At 41.0% G+C, this 22,866-nt stretch overlaps 1 protein-coding gene across 1 annotated transcript; it reads right to left on the minus strand.

Moving 5' to 3' along the window:
- Positions 1,285 to 11,844, minus strand: LOC8080947 (protein NSP-INTERACTING KINASE 3). The gene is made up of 11 exons (XM_021448324.1): positions 11,587 to 11,844; positions 11,290 to 11,422; positions 11,146 to 11,217; positions 10,716 to 10,859; positions 10,501 to 10,575; positions 10,311 to 10,370; positions 10,106 to 10,185; positions 9,849 to 9,989; positions 4,189 to 4,533; positions 2,963 to 3,354; positions 1,285 to 1,617 (listed from the first exon to the last, which is right to left on the minus strand). The coding sequence occupies exons 1-11, from the start codon at positions 11,705 to 11,707 to the stop codon at positions 1,285 to 1,287; spliced, it is 1,896 nt and encodes a 631-aa protein (XP_021303999.1). The 5' UTR covers positions 11,708 to 11,844.

A 22,866-nucleotide genomic window follows, 5' to 3' on the forward strand; every position in this document is an offset into this window, starting at 1 on the left:
TATCCAAATCTGGAGGCGTGCTTCTCAAAATGCCGCCCTTGCGCAGGCTTTCATCTGGCCTGCCCCTGCCCCCTTTATTGTGTGTTATATAAATTAATGCATATCCAAAAAGTATGAACTATAAAAAATAAATGTTTTAGATGCCTGAAATTCAAATGTGTGGTCGTTTTCACAACAGGAGTACATATATCTCTGAATTGTTTACCATGATGAGGCCGTCCTAGTATGCAATTTAGGACCTTTATCCTAATTAGGGTTTGAACGATACAAAGCTTGCAGATTTCCTAAAATCATTTATGATGCAGATGTTTCAATTGCGGCATAAGAAAATTAGTCTTTGCTTTCTGAATTCTTGGGTTTGCAAATGTAATATTCCAATTGTTGCAGTATGTTTCTATCCTCTCATCTGTTAGAAGTTTCCTTATTCAAATTAGTTACACAAGGACAGTATCATTCATTGGGTACCATTTTATTTTTTTTATTATATATGAATTTTGGACCAAATGAAAGTTTTAGGTCTTGGCTGACAGAGCTCCCTTTGCTCACATCTGTAATCTTCACCAAGATGAGATAGTAACATTATTATTTGTACGGTTTATATAGTTGATCTCCAGGTGTTGTACATTGTGATTACGCTCCTGTGGTCCAGAACCTATTTTGTATACATTTATTCACCGGATATATCTTTACTATGAACTAATAACATATTCAGTTACATGTCTCAAGATCTGATGGCTGTGATTGTGTGGGAAAAACTATATATAATATTGCAGTGCTGCCATGTCTAATTATGAAGCGTATCTCTATAATGCATAAAATAGTTTTTGGTTTTTAGTCATTAATTGTAGGGTGCCCGAAGGGTGCCTAATGTTATAGTTAAGATTAGAGATCCTAGATCATGGAGCATGTGATGTGATAGATTTCTAGGTACACCTTTAATGAAAACTAATATAAGAATACAAGAGTGGTAATATAATCTCAGATGCAGAACAGAAGATTCTACTAGTTAATTTATATTTATATTTATATATATATATATATATCAATTTCTTTTTTCTTTATATGTCACTAAATTTTGTCCAACAAGGAGGTCTTGTCGCAAATAGGTCTTTTTTAAAAAGCCATATACATGAACAGACATTATATATACACATGCCATGCAACTCAACGCAAAGTTTGAAGCATCTCTAAGCTTCCTTTGTCTTCCCAAGTTAGTAGTCTAAAACTGGTTAGATCACCTTGGCAAGCTGCACAGACACACACACATGACAAGCTGCATTTAGATCACCTTGGCCCTGAGAGTTCAATGGCTTGTAGTTCGATTGAATTATTGCGTTGGTCATCATCATTATAATTTATGCCAATGCACATAAATTCAGATGACCAATCGGGGTTTGGGTCCTCAATATTTTTTACGGCCTCCCATTTCTCCGCAACCCTATCTCCTCCTTCTAGCATGTTAACAATTTCAGACATCTTGGGACGGTGGCAAGGTCTGTACATTGTGCAGAGCAAAGCAATCTGCACCATCTCCTCCAATTCAGTACTGTTGTAGTCGCTTCTTAGCTTCGAGTCCACAAACAAGCTTAGCTGATTTTGTTCGAGAAGTTCTTTGGCCTGAAACATGAAGACACAACTATGTGGGAAGGGAAGTTCATGGTATTGAATGGACAAAAGAAACACATTTGCAAAAATATAGTCCTTTTGAAAAAAAAAACAATGAAATTCCTTGGAGTGGCGCAGCCACACAGATTCGATCTAGATCAGCTGTTATTGTCTGGTTACTACTGAAGTTGAATACAAAACTTTAGGGAGCAATATATTATGGTTACATTAGTATAGACATGGCTTGCATTTAAAAACTGCTGGATGTTATTAGAAAGAAAAAATGACAGAAAATTAAATGTGACGATGGCTGCTGGTTACCGCTCCAGACTAAGGTCCGGAATGAATGTAGAAAAAAACTATATATGTTTGAGAAAAGTGCAATGCAAGCTATATGCATTATTGTGGTAAACTATAATCGTGTCATCTGGAGTTGCATATTGTCTAAATTCAAGTTAAATGGTGGCATTATTCAGAAACACATGTTTAGTTATATTAAGCTTAAAGAGTTCAAATCAGATTTTTAGGAAATACACGATATATTTTACTAAGCACCAGCTTTCTTGGTAGCTTAAGTTTTATATGGACCATATTTTCCTTCCAAGGAGTTTATGATTATCTTCCATTCTTTACACATAAAAGCAAACTCAAACTACATAAAACTCAGATATGTATATGGCCCTTTGCATCCAAGATGTCTACGTCTTCTTTAGTGTAGAGGCTGAAAGTTGCACATCTATTATTATGTCAGACACAATCAGTTTATATGACTCTGGTGCTATAATTTGTCAGCAGAGGTATGTACAAAAAAATAGCTGGAGTATGGAAGCAATCAGGTATGTAGAACAAAATGCAAAATACAGATACTTGAATTTATTTCTTCCGTCGTTCCAAATTATAGTTCACTTTGGCTTTTTCTAAGTAAAACTTCTCTAATTGGGACCAAGTTTTTGGAAATATATATTAATATCTACAAGTTCATGGAGAATTTAGTAAAGCTATATAATTTGATGTGTTCTAGATATTGATATATTTTCATATTAGCTTGGTCAATGTTAGGGAAGTTTCACTTAGGACAAACCAAAATGAACTATAATTTGTAATGGAGGGAGAGTAACTTAAAATGGTTATTGATTTTCCTTCTAATGAAATGCTTCAACATCATCTAACTTATATGCTCTTTAACCATTTATCTTCAAATGCCTCTAACATGGGTGCCCAAATATTATTTATGCCTATAAACATATTGGACCTTTCCTATGCAAGTGACCTAAAGGAAACAACTCTTTCTTTAAAAATTAATCCAGTAAAAAACTAAATTTGAACTTAGACATATATAACAAGAAATAGTATTTACCAATTCACGAATTCCTCCCTTCTCGTATTCATTCTCATGAAGCTCCAGCGTCACTCGACCAGTGACTAATTCCATCAAAAAGAGTCCAAAGCAAAAGACATCAGTCTTCTCCGAAGTGTGGCCAGACTTTAAATACTCTGGTGGTATGCGCCCAAGTGTTCCACGCACTGATGTGATAACATGGGACATCCAATGATCTAGAAGTTTTGCCAATCCAAAATCCGCAACAACTGCTTCAAGATATTCATCCAGCAGAACATTGCAGGCCTTGATATCACGATGGATTATCTTAGGATCACATTGTTCATGCAAATAAAGCAGTCCCTGCGACGCACCAAGGGCTATCCTCTTTCTCCTTGGCCAGTCTAAGGTTGGTTCCCCATTAACACATTCTGACAAAAGTAAAGGAGAAAACTCAGCTGGATTTGCTTCAAAAAGGGAAAAACCTCGGAATATAATGCCTTCAATGCATTAGACTAAACAATTTAAAGGAGAGCCTATATTATGTTATGTTCAACTTGTTGTTTTAGCAATTGTTAACCGTGTATCAGATTGACTGAGCCCATTTCACAAAAATGGATGCAATGGAAACTTTAATATTATACAAATAGGATGGTTGAAACTGCCTTGAACTGGGTGTGTTATCTTTTGATGGAAAAACTAGAATCATGCCTATATGAAGAAGATGTACATGATTAACAAAGCTGAAAATATGCATTTCTCCGTCAGAAAGTCCAATGGTAGGTGATCGGAGTATATTGATTACCATTAATATAATATTTTTCTTAAATTGTTTCACAAAATCACCATCTGCAACATACATATTTAATTAACGTTATTTCTAAGAACAATATATATTGGTCAGAGTTTTTCCTGAGACGAAGTCTATATCCTAAATTACAAAGTAAAGTGAATTGGTGAAACCTTCACATGATTCACAACCAGAAATTTCAACTACTCCTAGTGATGTGGGGTTCTCCTAGTGTTTTAGCATTCAAAATCTAGTATAAACTTTCCCTACTAAGTGCCTCCTAGTGAGGATTCCCTAGTGCTATGACTAATGCTAGTGTTTTATTACTCATTAGAAACACTACAAGAACTCCACTATTTTGGTAGTGATTACTGAAAAGAATTGTTGTTTTTTTATTTTTACCCTCATGAGATTCTCAATATGAAGGTGCAACTATTCATGCATGGGATAGAAGAGCATGAAGTACAATACTAACCTTTTAATTTAGAAGCGACAGTTCCATTTGGCATGTAGGGATACACAAGAAGCCTTTCATTATTTGCAATGCAAAACCCAGTAAGGTGAAGGAGATTACGATGGACAGCCAAGCTTATCACTTCAATTTCTGTGTGGAATTGACCATCCCCAATAACTGAATCACGATCCTTCAGTCTTTTAACAGCAACAGTTGTGCCATCCAAATCACCCTTGTATACTATTCCATATCCTCCCTCTCCCAAAATATTTTTTTGGCTGAAGTTATTGGTAGCCTTTCTGATCTCCTTAAACTTGTACTGCTTCAGATGGCCAAGACAACCTTTTGGGTCATGCTGAACTGAAACTATGAACATGTATAAATTATCAGGTACAAGAGTGCATTATGGAGAAAATGGGTTACTAATTACTTATATAGGGTAATTAATATATGTTCTAAAAAAAGGGCAAATGTCAAAGTTAAATCGAAAACCATAAACATGGATCTTTCAAAAAAAAAAACATAACCATGAACTGCAGTGTTAGTTGTCTAGAAAAAACATGAACATCACATCATTATAGGAAGGAATTCATATCACAAAATGAAATGAACAATGCAAACAAAATTCTAATAGCGAGAGGATATGAAAACACAATGTATTTCACAATGAGTAAAAAGAATCCTTATATTGCAAAAGTCTAAACATGTTGGTCAATATGGATAGCAGGTATATATATACGATCCTTGATTCCTGAAAAAAAAAGGATCACCGAGGAAATCATCATGGAGTTTATACTTTATGCAAACATGTTGAAAACATGAATATATTTCCATCGAATCTAAAATAATATGTGTCGGCTGCTAGATCTTGTATACAACAGTCAATTCCTCCCTTTTTATAATACATTCACCTTCCTGCCGCCTTACAGCACTGCCACCCTCATAAAAAAGACTTGATCAAGGGGAAAGAGGTCCCCTTGACTTCAGTCTTAAAGAAGGGGCCCATCGAACTCGGAACAGCAGGAACCTCACGTGTACATGCTTCTTTGGTAGGCACGGACCCTTCTATGCAGTTTCAATAGGGAGGTGGGCACACTACCATGCAGCACCAGGGATCAAACCATGGTGGGGAGCCCTACACCTCGGGTCCTCAACTACGGCACCATCAATGCGTCTACGCACTGCCACCCTCATCCAAACCAAAACACTTCTCTTTCCACCTAACATATTATGTTCAAAGCCTTGGTGCTCCTTTGTTATGCTCACCCCACCTCGCTGCCATCTTCTCCCTAGCCTCCTCCGTGTCCTTTCAAGCCCCTATGGCCAATCAATACTAGAGAGGCCCCTTCAACCCACCTCCTATTAAACATATATAACTCGATATTCTGAATCGCCAGTAGCCACTCCATTTAAATGAACCTCACTTGCTTGTGATTGGATAAACCACCACCACTGCACAGCTAGATGCCTCACATACGGCTACACTAAATTTACCGAACTTAGGTAGGAAACATGTATACATATAAATCCAGATTGAAAATAAAATTAACTCAAGTCTTGTCTTTTAAAAAATATTGCTAAAAGATCATAAAATAACTTTGAAGTTCTTGTGTTATAAAAGTTAAGTGATATAGACAATAATATTTTGTCTGAATATATATAGTTCATAGCCAAATTGACAAGTTATTCATATGTTTCATGAATTCCTCTCTGTACGACCACAAGACCCATATTAGCCTTAATCTTGTCCTAGAGTTTGCTAATGTTGACTTGTGGGTAACGCGCATGCATATATAGGAAAGCAAGGCCCTAGCCCAAAAAGCTCACTCATATTTTAGCGACACATAGTTTTTTCTCTCAAACACATTCTCTTAAATCAAAACACATAAGAGTTACATTATCTACTTTCCCTTTTTTTTGCTTTTGGGAATCCCATGTTAATCTAACTCAAGTACAACTCATTAAAGTAAAGAATATAAAATTTCATGTTTGGAATTGCATTACAAAGAAAGTACTACTTTTTAAGTTTGAGACTCAAAGGAATTCTTAAAAGCTAATCTAAAATATTGCAATAAATTAAAACAAGTCTAGGAATAGACATACCGTATAGTCTAGTTCGCACCACACACCGTAGTTTCACCCATACATGTTTCATGAGTCTACCACTCACCTTTGTAGATTTGGTAATCCTAAATCCAAGAACCAAACTCATCTTCTCACAAGGTAGAGATACCAAACATCTTGGTCAACTTTTATCAGTGGTTAACCATGTTTTAAATAGCGAGCTAAGGCCAAGGTGTTTAGCGTTTTATAAACCGTAATTAGCGTACTTTAGCGGCAAAATTGTGCATGAACGCAAATAGCGGCACAATTTTTTTCAAGCTATTTGGGGCTATAGCGGCAAAAATAGCGGGCTATTTTTTTCCATGGTGGTTAATAATCTTCGTAGTTTCAATCATATATTGAAATTTGGCTAAGTTGTGTTCCAAAAATATAACTCCTTGAACAAAGACTGCATCTAGACTTTGGTGAAGGAGAAAGGTTCTTTCTATAAAACAAAAAGAGGATCCTCAACATTTTGTATTATGGTATATATCTTCGTTGTTGTGCCAACAAGCTAGTAGCCATGCTAGTTTTGGCCCACCTAGTATTATTTGTGTCAAAAACATGCATGCCCTCCTTCTATTGCAAATTGGTCTATAGCCTAATGGTCACAAGATCCTTAGTGTAGCACCTTAGGTATTGCGTTCGACTCACCATGGGAGCGAATTTAAACATGACTAGGGTTAAAAACACTCAATGTCGGTTGTGACCTTGAGATAGATGTGTAACCATCGGGAGATGCTTTTAGCGAGATGCACATGGACATAGACATGTGTCCTACGCATTCGGTGACATGTCCAGTAGCTGACCTCTAGGGTTTTTCTCAGTGTTCGTGCGAGAAGCTTCTTCTTAATGCAATGTTGTGGGAGCGATCTTTCACCCATAAGTTCAGTTTTTTTATAACCTCGTATTTTTAATGACACACTATTGTGATCATGATTAGACTCCTTACCCTTGTTGATCATCCGTGAAATAAGGCAACAAGCTTGCGCTACTATTCCTCATATGACCCACTTGGCAATAAGCAACTATTGATCTATGGAAATGTGACCTTCCATGTATAGCATGTATGTTGCAGTTTTATGTAATCCGAACCCATGCAATCTAGTACTACAATGTGTAATTGTTATCCTTTAGAATGACTTTATTATTACCATAAACCTATATTTTCCATGGCTTCAAGCTTAAACATTAGTTCTATGTTTCCACCTCATGTGTCCCTCCTCATTGCATTGGCTAACCCACCACAACCCTTGCCACTACATCATCATCGTCCTCCGACTTATGGCTCCTCCAAATCTAGCTTCCATACTCTTCAATACCAATGTGTGTTAGCACATTCCTTTCATCTTTACCCAGTATCCTCCTAGGGACCGTATAGTGCGGCTCCCGCACTAGAGTGGGCAAAGTAGCACCAAATGAGATTGTGTGGAGGAGCGGTTTTTGCCCTCCCATGTGAGGAGCTAGAGCTATTTTTGTGCCCGGAGCCAGAGTGCCAAAAACTAGCTCCACCTATAGGGCTCTGACTCCTTCAATGGAGCATATCATGTGGACCCGCAATAAACATGGCCCTAGTTACTCTTGATAGCATGAGCTCTTGAAGATCCCAATCAAAATTCGATTGATATGTAGCACATCGAGGGCACATCTCCACCAGTCGCGCCAACCATCCTACATGACCTAGGTGGCACCCAATTTATTCGGTGCACTTGAGCGCTCTATGGATCCATCTTCATAGCACACTTTGCTACCTTCATCACCCTTGATGTCATTTAGGATATCAAGGTTTTTTCAATCAATTAAGGGGAGATATCCTACCTACTTTTTATTGAGCCAATGAAATTGGTTGTACATTACAAGATGTTGCCCAGCGTACTGGGAGACAAGAGCAGGGAGAGGGGAGAAGCAAAGGTAGAGATTACAATTCTAAGAGACGGTTCTGGACATAAGTTGACTAGGTACAAATGAGCACTCTTGAATCTAACAGCCTTGGAGTAGAGATCTTTTGTCGCTTTGTGTAGGCCGTGGTGATGTCCTCCGAGTTAAAGTTGAGCGTGTTCCGAAACTTCTAAATATGCCAGATGACAACGAGCATAAGTCCATCTTGATAAATGCACAAACTATCATTGATTTGCTAGGTGAGCTTCTAATCCCCCGACAATATCTGAAGGGAGTCCCAAACCTTCCACGCCCTTGGGCAGCTTTCTTCATTGTAGAATAACAAGAATGCATTCTAGAATAACAAGACTCTCATGCCTTGATTAAATTTCAAAAACATGGCCCAAGGTGGATCACCAACATTTATCCTTGTGAAATACAGTACAAAATTGAAGTGCCACCCTATCATCATGCTCCTTGATGGCCTAAATGAGAATATGCACTAAGTGGCATCCATAATCAAGATGAATATGCCACCACCATCTTTCCTTAAGGCATGATCGTTGCTTCTCTTCGAAGAAGATGGCCTCAAATCTCTAACCCATCATGGTTGCTGCGCGGGTCATTTGAAATAAACATCCCCAAGTCCCCCTCATCTATTGGATCTAACTCTAGTGGATCAAGAGTTGGATGTTGGGGTAAACCGAAAGGCAAGGTCCTTGTGGCTCCAATAGAAGAAATATGCATGCCTTCTTCGAGAACCCCAACCAACCAGCTTCTCCCTCTTTAATCTATGGAATGGGACACTCAGATGTGGTTAATGGCCATGCCTCCCCCTTAGCTCTATTCCTCTTGGCATCCTTTGTTGAGCCATATTTTTGTCATGGTAGATGACGACATCCAACACACCATTCCTCGGTGCCGCATCTTCCCTAATGCCACCGGGTCATTGCTACCATTGACAACACTCATTCTTGCACCATTAATATCACCATCCTAGGACCAATCCTCCCTAAACCAAGCGATGAACACCATAGCCCTACAAGGCGGTGCCTTAGAATAAACCTCGAAACTCCATCAAGTTATGTTATTTAGTTGGCTATCCGATTAAGAGTTTTGGATTGACACAATAATTTCTTGCCTTTCTTTCTGTACAATCAAGAATGATGATTAAGTAAACAAATAGTAGTCAAAATAAATGGGTTGCAAATCTTAATTATCTTAGAAACATATCATCATGGATTGGCGATTTCAAAAGTCGAGTGAGTCTACGCTCCCACATACCATCAATTGACAGAACCTCTTGGAACCAAGGGGCGTGATCAACGATGAGACCGAGGAGTATTGATATAATCTTCAGGAAAATAAGCCATAAAACAATAAAGGAAAACAACAACAAAAATCCAGAATATATATGGGCTCCAATATAATTTCCCATATCTATTGAATGGGAGTATTATGATATGTGTCTATCTATAAACTGTCCATACAACAATGAAATATTTTTATTTCTAAACAAATTTCTTATGCAATGGCAAACATGTTAATAAGAAGATAGAGCTGGATGATCCCAGCATATGTAACACTAGGATCCTCATCTGCAATGTGAGACATGAATCTGTCAACCCCTTTTTCAGATTAATGTTCCCAAAGTTCAACAGATCTAAACACGTATATAGCATTTGAAGAAAAAATATTACCATCTGCAACTGCAAAGACTCGCTCACGCTGACGCTTTCGCCAAAACAGGACAGCTCCAGCCACAATGGCAACCAGTAAACAACCAATTCCTATGCATAGTAGGAGGATAAAAATGTTTTTACTCATGCCCTGGGAATCCTCTGGAGGAAAAAAAATTGTGGTGAGCACACATACTCACAAGAAAAATATGGTCAACTGAGTTAGTTAACTTTACTAAAATGAAATTGGAAGTGTCCAGAATTGGACACTGAACAACCTTCTTTGCCATCCTTTGGGCCTACGGGGGGAGCAATTGACTCTGAGCCGATATCACTTAGGAATGGATTACCTTCGAAACTATTTAGGCATAATAGATTAAGGAAATCAGAAAGGAGGAAAACCATATATAAATAGCTTTACCCCAAAGCTCATGTTGCCCCAGTTGATACAGGGAAGGAAAATATGAACTTGAGATCACTTACAAGACATTCCATATTCGGAAAGTCGGCCGGTGACCACTCAGGTTGTTGAAGGAAACGTCCCTGTAGAACATAAATAACTTTTGTTCCTTAAAAATGAGGAATAGGTAAAGTTCACACTCACAGTGAGAACTGAACATATTCAAAGAACAATGCAGGAATGACAAACAAGAAGGTTGTCAATAGAAAGTACAGGCTGAAGAGCATGGGAGCATCAGTGGCTAGTGATTCAGGTATAGGTCCAGATAGGCTGTTATTGTTCAATTTCCTGGAGGAAAGAGACAAGAGGCAGATTAAAAAAAGGTCACGTGACTCCATCAATCTTCAGATTTATAGATAATCTACAGAACTGAGATACAGATATATCTGGATATAATGTTGGCAATCAGGAAGATTTATTAGTCTTACAGGTACTGCAGGTTGGCCAGATGAACCAGTGTACTTGGGATGCTTCCACTGAAATGATTGTTTGACAGGTCAAGTACTTCAAGCAGCTTCATCCTGCCTACAGTGTCAGGAATACGGCCAGAAAGAGCATTATGGCTTAACAACCTGCCAGAAATTTGAAAACAAACTCATCATCATTTCCTCGCAAGTCACAGCTAACAACAGCATGTAGGAAGTGCATGGCTGCATGCAACGAACTGAATGTGTTAAAAAAGTTAGTACAGCTGGGAATTTCAAGGGAATCTCACTAGAACTGAGAGGCTCCTCAGAGTTCCCTAAAATTCACTCCTACTACATATGTTCCGGACAGAGCTAACATAGAAATTCTAGCTTTTTTTTTAGAATTACGTAGTACAACATAGACGTCCACAACACACGCGCACTGACTTACAGATATCGCAGCGTCCTGAGTTTTCCAACCGCCGGCGACAGTGTGCCAGAGAGGTTCTTGTTCGTCATAGACCTGCCAACAGCGTGAGAAACATGGCAGAACAGAAATAAACGTCCGTATATGCACAGGATGAGGAGAACATACAGCTCTTGAATTTGTCCCTTTTGGCAGGTGACCATGCTCCAGCGGCACGGGTCGTTGCCGAACTTGAGGTCCCAGTCCCAGAGCACGTTGCCGGGGTCATGCAGCGCCGCCTTGATGGCCACCAACGCCTTGGCTGCAAACCACACACAAGACCACGACGTTGATGGATGGAAGGGAGCACAAGATCGATCGATCGTCGATCTGATTTTGCTTTGACGGCCGGCCACGCCGCCGGCCGGTCGGACGGCGGAGGAAAAACAGCACCCGCACCACAGGCAGCACATACGACGTACGTACCTTGTTTGCCTAATTTCCCAGCCGCGGTGGGGCAAAGGACCGCCGCCGCCGCGACCACGACGCCCACCACAGCCACCACCAGCCTCCTCCTTGTCGCCTCCGGAGCTCCACGCCCGCCCATGGCGCCGCCGCACGTCGTCTAGATACCTCGGCACCGACGCGCCGCGCACTGCAGCAGGGTCCGGCCGGAAGGAAGGAAATTGCTGCTGCGGCCAGAGGGGAGAGAGTGGGAGCGAGAGGCAATGTGGGAGAGCGGGGAGCACGCCACAGCACGCACACACACCGGCCTCCTAATGCCCTCGGTGGTCGTCGAGGCTGGAGACGCGGTGACGCCACTGCGGATGCTGCCGCTGCGTGCATGCCGCGCGGCCGGACGGGTGCCTGCTGCGTACTGCTTGTCCGTAGCGCACCGCCCGCCGCGCCCGCCCCTGGCTGGCTGGCTGGCTGGCTGGCTTCCGTTACCGGTGGCCGGGGACTGCGCGCGCGTCGCGTGTAGGTGCCAAGCTGCAGTGCGGCGCCGAGGAGGGGTAGCGTGTGCGCCGCTCGTGACGATCTGGGGCCGGAGATGTGATCACCGGCAGCAGGCAGCAAACCACGCCGGCCGGCCATGCAATGCAGCGCCTGCTGGACGTTTCACGAGGGAGGAACTCAGTCAGGAAGGGAATCTTTGAGATTTAGCAGTGATTTAGTAACTAGCTTACAAAAAGGTTGTGTTAATTCATGACCATGTGTTATTACATACTACACTTATTTTGGGATCAAAGGAGTAGAATTTTATTTATATATAATAGCAATCTAAATCTATGGGTACCTATACTGATGGTACGTAAATTGTTACCCATACGCATCGATAGAAGTAAATTTTATATATAAATTTTATCAATTAGACAATTTGTCGTGGACGTATATTTACTTTACCTATATTTTATCTAATTCGTTGTTATACATTAATTGATGCAGAAGCTAGAATATTAATATATTCTCCTTTCTAAAAAAAATCCTTACAAATAGCTGGGATCATGATACGTAGTGAGGCGCAAGGCACACAGGGCACACTAAAAAAATTGTAGGATGAGATATAACAAAATAATATAAACTAGTGATAAGATTTTCTTTTATTTCTAGAACTTTATACTACCTAGAACGTATGTTTTTATGCATAGAATAAATTCTAAGTAAGGGAGAACAAATTTGACGGAAAAAGTTTTTATGCATAGAATAAATTCTAATAAAGCCTTGTTTAGTTCTGAAAAGTTTTTGAATTTTGCTACTATAGCATTTTGTTGTATTTAGCAATTAATGTCTGATCATGGACTAATTAGTAAAAGATTCATCTTGTGATTTACAGGTAAATTGTGCAATTAGTTTTTGTTTTCTTCTACATTTAATGTTGTATACATGTGTCCAAAGATTTGATATGATAGGTGAAAAGTTTTTAGGTGTGGGATTAATAAGGCCAAGGAATAATGAATTTGACTGGAAAAAATAAAATGGTGGGATTCAGTGTCATAAGCCGGCACAATTGTTCCAATTCGGATTTGTTCAAATACATCATCAGTAATATTCGTCTAAAAATTCCATAATATGGGAAAAACAAAGTCTAGAGGAAGAGTGACATGATGTTGAGTTCTCATCCGTTTGCCTTATGATTTATTAATTCTCTTTCTCCATGAGACGGGAAAGAGATATAACTCAGCAGTAGAGTGTCACCTTGACATAGTGAAAGTCGTCGGTTCAAGCTTGATTATCCCCAAAACCATTGTGCATTTTTTTTCTATTTTGGCTCACACCCCAACCGACGGGGATGATAAGACTGTCTCCAACGATGAAAACGCAAACACAGTACCCATTCTCCGATTTGGATCGTCCACAGGGAAAAAGGTCGGCACCCAAACTTTAGATTCCCCAACAGCCAACGCAAATCAGCCCTCCACAAACGCTAGGAACCGCCCCTCGCCTCCTCCTCCTCCTCGAGTCGTTGCGCCAGCTCGCACTGCTCCTCCGCGCCACCTCCCCTGTCCCCACTCACGCTGTGCCAGGGATAGCCGCGACTTCGCAATCGGTGATGTCTTTGCTGCCGCCGCCGCTGGCTTGGCTAACTCGTCCATGAGCACGACGGCCAGCAGGGAGATCTGGTGAAGTTTGGGTGGAGACTGTGACAGCGGTAGTGCTTCCTGATCTCTGCCATCGTGGGACAGACTGCTTCCCGATATCTGTCGTCGCGGGGCGGACTCTTCCAGGTGCGCTTTCCTTTTCCTTCCCCTCTCGCGAAACAGTTGTGTGGATGCGGCAGAGATTGGGTCGAGGAGAGAGAAGGACGCATATTTGCGTTTCCACTCCACGCCTACGCAAATTGGGTCTCTGCTTTGCCTACTCTGTTGGACCATGTTTTTTCCACCTAAACCGACGTGAATGACGCATATTTAGGTTTGGGTGTTGTAATAGGTAATCTGTCGGAGATAGTCTAAGAGGATTGTTGGATTGATGTAATAGGGTAGGTAGGCAAATGTAGTTGCTTCAAAATCTATCCCACATTGATTGCACTTGTAACTTTTGGAGCATTACATTCAAAAAAAAGTTTGGAGCAGGTAGTTGGTTGTTTATTTGCCTTTTCTCCCTTTCCAGGATGCATTCGAATTTAATTTCTTGATCCATTTTCTATGATGCATGTGTATTTAATTGTCGGATTTTTTTCATTCCAAGGTTTATTATAAATGATTTAATTAGAGAATGCTGATGTCTTTGTGAAATTTTAGATTGCACTTATTTTTAGATCGGAGGGCGGTGTACCAATTTAATACAAGGCTTCCATCATCAGAGTAAAGTATAATATAATATCATATAATATAATATGATACAATAGAATATAGTACAATATATAATAAAAGCGGCAAGTATATAATATAATATAATAAAAGGCTGGAGGTGAGCTTTGTATTAAAATAAGGAGAAAAAGTGGGCTTTAATTTACATCCAATTAATTTGATGCATGAGCTTTAAGAAACTTTGTGAGGGAAGAAAGTGACCCATATATGTATTAGTGGTCAAGTATATGTCCTGTTAGCCAACTACTATATGGATAGACTGAAGTGGGTTATATTATCAATCATGCTCTCAGTGTAGCGCGATCTTCACACATACCTTAGATTGATGACTAATTGTTACAATAGGCAGCAAACTAAAAATATATATACATATACCAGTATAAGACCTCGTATTTCTACGATATTATAAAGGAAACAGGAAAATAAAAGAGCATGAGCTAGCAAAATATGAACAAATAAATGAGCGTATCACAGTATCACCACTCACGGCCTAGCAACAACAGGAAATTCTTCCATGGGCAGCCAACGTTCGCAGCCCTTTGGCAGGGCTCTTTTGAATGACAGTGGCGGATTCAAAATTTTAAAGTTGGGAATTCCTAAATTAAAGCCGTCTATATCACCAGTTGCACGTCATGCCATGCCATTATGTCTGTGTTCATATTGAAAGCTCTAGTTTGATTTGGTGAATCGATGAAACTCTATGTGCTAACCTATTGCTCTAAGTGTTCATGAGATAGAAAAGCACACTTCAAGTTTTGAGCAACATGGGTGATGATTATGATGGTGATGGTGATCAAGTGGTTGGGCTTGAAAAAGAAGAAAGAGAAAAACAAACGGCTCAAGGCAAAGATATAATTGGTTACCAGTTTTTTGGTTTGCACTCAAGACATCATAGATAGTGTGAGTAATTTAGGATTGATAGCTGTACTATAAAGAGGGGTGAAACTCATATCGAAATACATTTGTCAAAGTGCCATAAGATACTCTAACTCTTGCCTATGCATTAGGATCTAGTGAGAGTGTGCTAACTCCTTTGAGAAAATACTTGTGAAAATGCTAATACACTTGTACATAACGGTTTACACTTGGTGGTGTTGGCATATTTGCAAAAGAGGTGGAGTTGAGATTCGGCATTTTCGTGGAAATGAAGTGCTCTTTTTCCATTGCGTCAGAGAAAATTTTTAGAGGACTCACGGGAGGAAAATGTAATGCATATTTTTATTGCATTGGAGGAAAGTTCTGGGAAATGGCCAAAGTATTTTCTCACTGAGAAATTCTCACCGAATGCTGGCTGCGGAGGCGTCGAACGCTGGCCCAGCGTCCGGTATGTTGTGGTTCAGTGTTGCTTTTCTATGCAGTGTGTCGGAGTGTCTGAGGGTTTCCCATCGGACGCTGGCTGAACACTATTTGAGCATCTAGTGTAGCGTGACGTCAGCACTGTCGTGAGTGAGGTTTCAAACTGTGTGTGTCAGACGCTAAGGCGCATCCGATGGCATTCCGCTGGACACGTCCGATGTGTCTCCGAGGGTTTCTAGACCGTCCGATGGATTTTATTGGAGCATCTGATGCACCCTTTAATCATAGTGTCGACTGACTTTGTGACTGTTAGGGATCGACATGTGAGATTCAAAACTAGGACACGTGGCTACCATCTGAGTGTCGGATGCTGGGTGCCAGCGTCCGATGGCTAACCATCTACGCGTTCAATGCCCCCGTTTTCTGCGCAGTGAGAGAGCCAACGACTCTATTTGTTTGGGGTATCTATAAATAGTTGTTGGCCGGCTTAGGCTCTCTCTCTTGGCCATTGTCCTTGACAAAGCAACCTTGTGAGCCTAGCCAACTTACTCCTACTCAATTGCATCATTGTTTGATCATCTTTGTGAGATTGGGAGAGCATCCAAGTGCATTGCTTGAGTGGTTGCATCTAGAGGCACTTGGTGATCGTGTTTTTCTACGGGATTTGCTTGTTACTCTTAGAGTTTGCCGACTCCTAGATGGCTTGGTGCAGCGAGGATCATCGAGCGGACGTTGGTGATTGTCTCCGGCTCCGATCGTGGTGATTGTGAGAGGTTCTTGACCTTTCTCTGGCGGAGAGCCAAAAGGTACTCTAGTAGATTGCTCGTGGCTTGTGTGATCCTTATCTTGTTTTGGTTGAGGGGCACCCTAGTGAGGGTTGGCGTGTGAGGACAATTTGCCCGGGAACCTCTAAGTGAGTGTGTCGCCACAATGAGGACTAGCTTGCCGATAAGCAAGGGAACCTCGGTAAAAATCATTGTGTCAACATTTGATTCCGAGGTGATTGGTCTTCATTGAAATTCTCTATTGTGATTGATTGGTTCATTCCTCTACGCGGTGGTATATCAATCCTAACCCTTCTTTGCATTACTTTGCTAATCAGATTGTGTTGCTCTCTCGCTTAGCTTAGTTTATCACCTAGGGGTAAGTAGTGACTTAGTCGTGGTGTGTTTTCTTAGAGACTATAGAAACTAGATTGGGTAGGAGGCTTGCATCATCCTTGTAGAGGTAATGTCAAATTCGCTTCGCCATCTTATATACTAATCAAGTGCTTTTAGTATTGTTATAGAAAATTTTATTAGGTTATTCAACCCCCCTCTTTAGGCATCGGGACCTTTCACATATACATGCCAGTCTTAGGTTCAAGTAAGAATTAAGATCTCAATAATAGTTGTGGATTAGGTGTAGGTTAGAGGCGATAGATACATATGATGCCATGCACGCACCCATGTCTGATTCAAGGATGGAGGAAGATCCTAGTTCATTGATTGACGAATGACAATTTATTATAGGGAGAATTGGTTGTGGGACAAAATAGTGATCATTTGCCAGCGGACACTAAGGAAAATTAGATTGCTCAAAGACACTCCGTTTCTTGTCAAATTTGTTGGCGGACACTACGTCTAATCAAACATTATTACAAAATAAATATAAAATCATATAAGTGTTAGAAAATTATACTATAAATTTTTTTACACTCTACATGATGAGAACTATAGTGTACAAATATTGTTTAGTATTTTTAGTATCTTACTAATATATTAACTAATTAATCATGGTTATCTTTGTCTATTTATGAACAGGGGCAAAATGGTCATTTTAGTGCAAAACAATATTTTTACACTATAGTTCTCATCATGTAGAGTGTAAAAAAATATAGGACAATTTTCTAGCACTTATATGATTTTATATCTATTTTGTAATAATGTTTGATTAGATGTAGTGTCCGCCGACAAATTTGACAAGAAACGGAGTGTCTTTGAGCAATCTAATTTTTAATTATTATATGGGCTTAAGGACGTCTTGGTGTAGTGTGTTGATATTAGGCCGATAAGCTACACCTTTTTATATGTGAATAGCGAGAAAATGGTCAAAATGTAATGCGACTAACATATATACCGGATATATACATATTGGTTTGACAATTTTCTTGGGTATTCTCGGAAATACCCGGACACCTACATTGATCCACCCATGTTGCATGGGCTCCTTTGCCGGAGCTGGAGTACTAGTTAAAGACTTAAATGTCTCTGCCTCCTCTTTTACGGATGTACTTAATCCATCCTGAATTATAAATTATAAAATGTTTAACTTTTTTGACACCAAATTTGATCATTCGTTTTATTCAAAAACTTATACAAAATATTACTTTTTTATCGTGACTTAGTTTATTAATAAAAGTTCTACAAGAATGACTTTTACGGCAACGGATCGTGTGTAAACCAAGCTTCCCGTGTAAACATGTAAACTAGCGACGTGGCCTCTAGGATCGTGATCTGATGGCTGCTGAGAGAGGTGGAAATATTTGCACTTAAACACTCGCAGCATCCCACCGTTTCATTGTTTTTTTCACGTGACCCCCTCCTCCGTTTGGCCGTCAGCACGCCGTCTGGATCGCAAGCCGGCGGCCTGCGTCACGATCGGAGCCAGCGGCCTGCGTCACGATCGCCTCGGCCTCGGAACGCCGCCGCGCCGGCCTGGTTCGCCACCGGCCTGGGTCGCCCCCGGCCTGGTCACGCACGAGGGATCGTCGCTGGACGTGATCGAGAAGCCACCAGGAGGCCTGCAACGTCGTCGCTGGAGCAGGGGCATCCACCACGAAGCCGGTGATCTTGCTGGACATGAGACCCTCCATCTCCGATTTAGTCAGCCCCTCCATCTCTCCTTTCTCTGCCCTCTGTTTGGAGAAACTCGCCGCCTCTTCGACTGGATCGTGGAGCCCGAAGTCGCCTCCTCCTCGACTCGCGCCGTGCGCCGATGAGCCCGTAGCAGCGGCCTCCTCGACTCGCCGTGCTACTCTTAATATCTAGAAGAAGTTGTTGTCCTTTTAGAATTTGAAACGTTGAAAGAGAGCATGCAGTAGACAAGGTTAACTGGAGTCGAGAACATGCAGTAGACAAGAATGTGCAGTAATCAATTTATTATCGTCATCTACATATCAATGAAATTTGCTGCATCAAGTGTCTATCTAGTTATGATTGATCTCAGTCCATCTATTTGCATTGACCTCCATCAGGTTGAAGTTTATCCATGCAGTCACCGTCTGATCAAACTCTGAAACTATCTCGTATTTAGAACGACTCGCTTGATTATATCCTAAATAAATTAGTTTGAAACAATTTATTCCCTTGAGAAGTGTCTGTTGACCAAACTTCCTGGCCGGAATGAGGTGGTCAGTACAGGCAATGGCTTCAAGGCCATTGGTGACCAGAATGAACAGAAAGTTTAGACATTGTGTGTACATGTTAACAGAACAGCTGTACATATTTACAGAATTAACAAATTGGAGAACATGATGACACCATTTTGACGTTGACATAAAGAAATAATCAGATTGCAATGAAATATTCAGAGGACACAAGACAAAGTATAAACGACATGTTTAAAAATATCCAGTAACATAAACCTTCCATGTCTTAACAAAATGAACCGAGAAATATTCAGAGCTCACTAATTGCTTGCATTTTCCACACCATTGAGCGGGTAATTACGTGCGTCATGAGCCACTAATTGCGTCATGAGAGATGGAGGGGCTGACTAAATCGGAGATGGTCTCATGTCCAATAAGATCACCGGCTTCGTGGTGGATGCCCCTGCTGCTCCGCGACGACGTTGCAGGCCTCCTGGTGGCTTCTCGATCACGTCCAGCGATGATCCCTCGTGCGTGACCAGGCCGGCGGCGAACCAGGCCGGCGCGGTGGCATTCCGAGGCCGAGGCGATCGTGACGCAGGCCGCCGGCTCGCGATCCAAACGGCGTGCTGACGGCCAAACGGAGGAGGGGGTCACGTGAAAAAAAAAACAACGAAACGGTGGGATGCTGCGGGCGTTTAAGTGCAAATATTTTCCACCTCTCTCAGCAGCCATCAGATCACGATCCCAGAGCCGACGTCGCTAGTTTACATGTTTACACGGGAAGCTTGGTTTGCACACGATCTGTTGCCGACTTTTACATTTAACTATGTTTGCAAAAAAAATTGAATAAGACGAGTAGTTAAATTTAAAGTTAAAAAATTTAAATGATTTATAATTTGGGACGAAGAGAGTAGAACCCTCTTCTTCACATTGAGTCGTTTGGAGCAGCTCCTCCCACTCCGGTGCCAGATCTGCCGGCGGAGTCAGAACCGAAGCCACTAAACAACCCTAAAAAGAACTTCAGAGTTCAGACTTGTTTGGGAACTCTTGTTTGGGTAGCGACATGGATAGCTCATTGGCTAGGCAGCGATCCCACGACTGAAATCGATTTCCAACAATAGCATGCACCAGCTCGTTGTTTTCCTCTGGTGAGTGTGTGTTTGAAAATTCACTTATTTGTTTCCTATAATATAAGGCCTTGTTTAGTTCTAAAAAATTTTCAAGATGCTAGATGTTGTACAAGCCACGAGCAATCCACTAAAGTAGCCAATTGCGGTCTCCCGTGGAGAAGGCTCAAGAACCCCTCACAAATCACTTGGTGAGGCTCAAAACAATCTCTAATCATGAGCTCGACACCACCGCTGCTCCAAGTCGTCTAGGGTGTCGGGAAACACAAGGCTGGGCCTAGAGGAGTGCGGGCAGTACGACAAAACAGAGCCCCTAGTTTCTAACGGCCCTAATTTCTAGCAATTAGCCTAGTATGCCCACTAATTTTTAGGATCCATTCCTCTTTAAGCTTTCCATCATGGCTTTGAAGTCTATAAGTCTGTTTGTCGCGTTGATTGTAACTCTAGGATTCGGCAACTACGTCCTCTCGTCTTCCACTCTATCCGACTACCGAAGTCCGAACAATCACATTGACTCGTCACTATGCCAGTGCAAAAAAATCAAATCAGCTATGTGGCCACGCCAAGTCTGGACATCGGTCGTTGGGGTTGTCATCCATTGGCAGGTGCGAAATGCAAATTAAAGGGACGATGTCCCTATCTATCAACACATGCCACAGTGACTACTGTTTTAAATTGCAGGATATAGCATTTAGCGGAGAGGTCTACTTAGCCGATATAGTCCGCTATTTATTACAATGGTTTTGTAACGGCAACTGTTCTTCGCCACTATATATAGCTCTGCTAAAGCCCAGTATTTAAAACATTATTCGTGAGTTAATCTCAAGCATCAGTTATTTAGGTAATCAGGTACATATTATTTTTCAATTTTCATCTATGTTGATAACTAATATTTGATTGGATGTGCTTAGTTATGTACTATGCAGGCATTCATACGATGAAGATGAATTGATGTATAAACTGGAAGCCAATAAATCAAGTGAACAAGGTAGTTTTGATTCTTCAGTATTATGGAGGTATATGCCTCATTTCAAAGTTATAGGACCTCAATTTTTTCTGGCTTGGCTCTATATTGGGTGTATCATTCCCACCCTATCACTATATATGATGGGAGAGAAGTATGTTGTACCCTATTAGTCATGGACGTCAGCTCCAGTCTGGTCATTTGATTTCTGGTGTCTTAGCTGTAGGCGGTAAGTGCTTCACTAGGGCCCACAATTGGGATCCTCTCATGTGCTGAGTGGTGCCTTCTTTCTTGGGCTTCCAGTCAACTAGAGTGCCCCCTTGGCTTAGAATGTCTTAGGCCAATTGGTTTGGCTTACCATGTCCCTAAGTGTTGATTATAGGCTTGGTGAGGATACCACTGCTACGTAAAGTTAGTGTCCTGAGTGTTGATTATAGGCTTGGTGAGGATAACACTGCTACGTAAAGTTAGTGTCCTGAGTGTTGATTATAGGCTTGGTGAGGATACCACTGCTACGTAAAGTTAGTGTCATGCACATGACACAGATGGGGGTAACATATGAGACAGAGGTTTATGCTAGGTCCAGTGAGGCACCATATGTCCAGAAGTCGTGCAGTGGCCTATATTATTGTGTCTTAACTGCTCAAAGTTTGAGCAAGGGCTATAAGCTGCAAGGTTTGTGTTGAGATGTGTGTTGCATTGTGTTTCTTGGTGTGACTTTCAGCCTCCGTTGTGGATGGGTTCACCACCTGCCTTATATGCTCGAGGGATGGCCTTACAAGTATATGTATATAGTTGGTAGGTTGTTTCTCTATCATGTGAAAGTCATATCCAATTGATTTTGATGGCATCATCCCTTGGCGTCACCATGTGAAACTGTACAATGTCTTTCTTATGTCATCCTATACTTTGTTTGACTCTTGGTACCTGGTCAAATCTGAGGGGACATCATGAACATCTTCGACCATGTTGGGTAATTGTACAGTGCTAGCTGCTTGTCAGGTAGATGGAATAGTACCTGTTATGGGTGGCGCCACTCCTTTTTGGCAATGTTCCTAACATAGGGATCACTATGTCCCATGTCTTGACATCATCTCTTATCCAGACACTTGACTATCTAGGGATTGTAGGGAGCAAGTCCCTTGCTCGATGTTCTCAATCGGGAACCCCCTATACTAGCTATGAGTAGGAGTTCCAACTTAGGGTCTTGGTCGGTCGGGGGCACTTGCAGCCATGACGGCCTACCATGGTTCAGTCGACCGAAAAATGTGCTTGGTGAGGATACTTGGTATCAGTGTAGTCATACTTGAGGTCTATACACTCACTAAGGCCTTGTTTAGTTTCAAAAATATATATATATAATAGGAATAGTAGTATTTTCGTTTGTACTTGACAAATATTGTCCAATCATGAACTAACTAGACTCAAAAGATTTGTCTCGTCAATTTCGACCAAACTGTGCAATTAGTTTTTATTTTCGTCTATATATTAATACTCCATGCATGCGTCTAAAGATTTGATGTGCTGAAAAATTTTGTAAAATTTTTTGGAAACTAAACAAGGCCTAAGTACTATCAACTATTAGCCGGAAGATACAAACGATGCTCAACTAATAAGCCATCTAAAAGCCTAGCTAGTTCAAAAATATTAGCTAACTTCGTCATTTACTAATAGCTAATAGTTAGTTGTCTAGATCCAAACAGGCCTTAAGTTGCT

This window comes from Sorghum bicolor, chromosome 9 (assembly GCF_000003195.3).
Source record: "Sorghum bicolor cultivar BTx623 chromosome 9, Sorghum_bicolor_NCBIv3, whole genome shotgun sequence".
Classification (NCBI taxonomy): domain Eukaryota; kingdom Viridiplantae; phylum Streptophyta; class Magnoliopsida; order Poales; family Poaceae; genus Sorghum; species Sorghum bicolor.

What these genes read in the sequence shown, in the direction of transcription:
- LOC8080947 (XM_021448324.1), bottom strand. Translation starts at nt 11,707, where the DNA reads ATGGGCGGGCGTGGAGCTCCGGAGGCGACAAGGAGGAGGCTGGTGGTG. An exon ending in AAGGGACAAATTCAAGAGCT is followed by an intron (nt 11,218 to 11,289) that starts GTATGTTCTCCT and finishes CGCTGTTGGCAG; the next exon opens with GTCTATGACGAACAAGAACC. An exon ending in GCTCCCATGCTCTTCAGCCT is followed by an intron (nt 10,371 to 10,500) that starts GTACTTTCTATT and finishes TATGTTCTACAG; the next exon opens with GGACGTTTCCTTCAACAACC.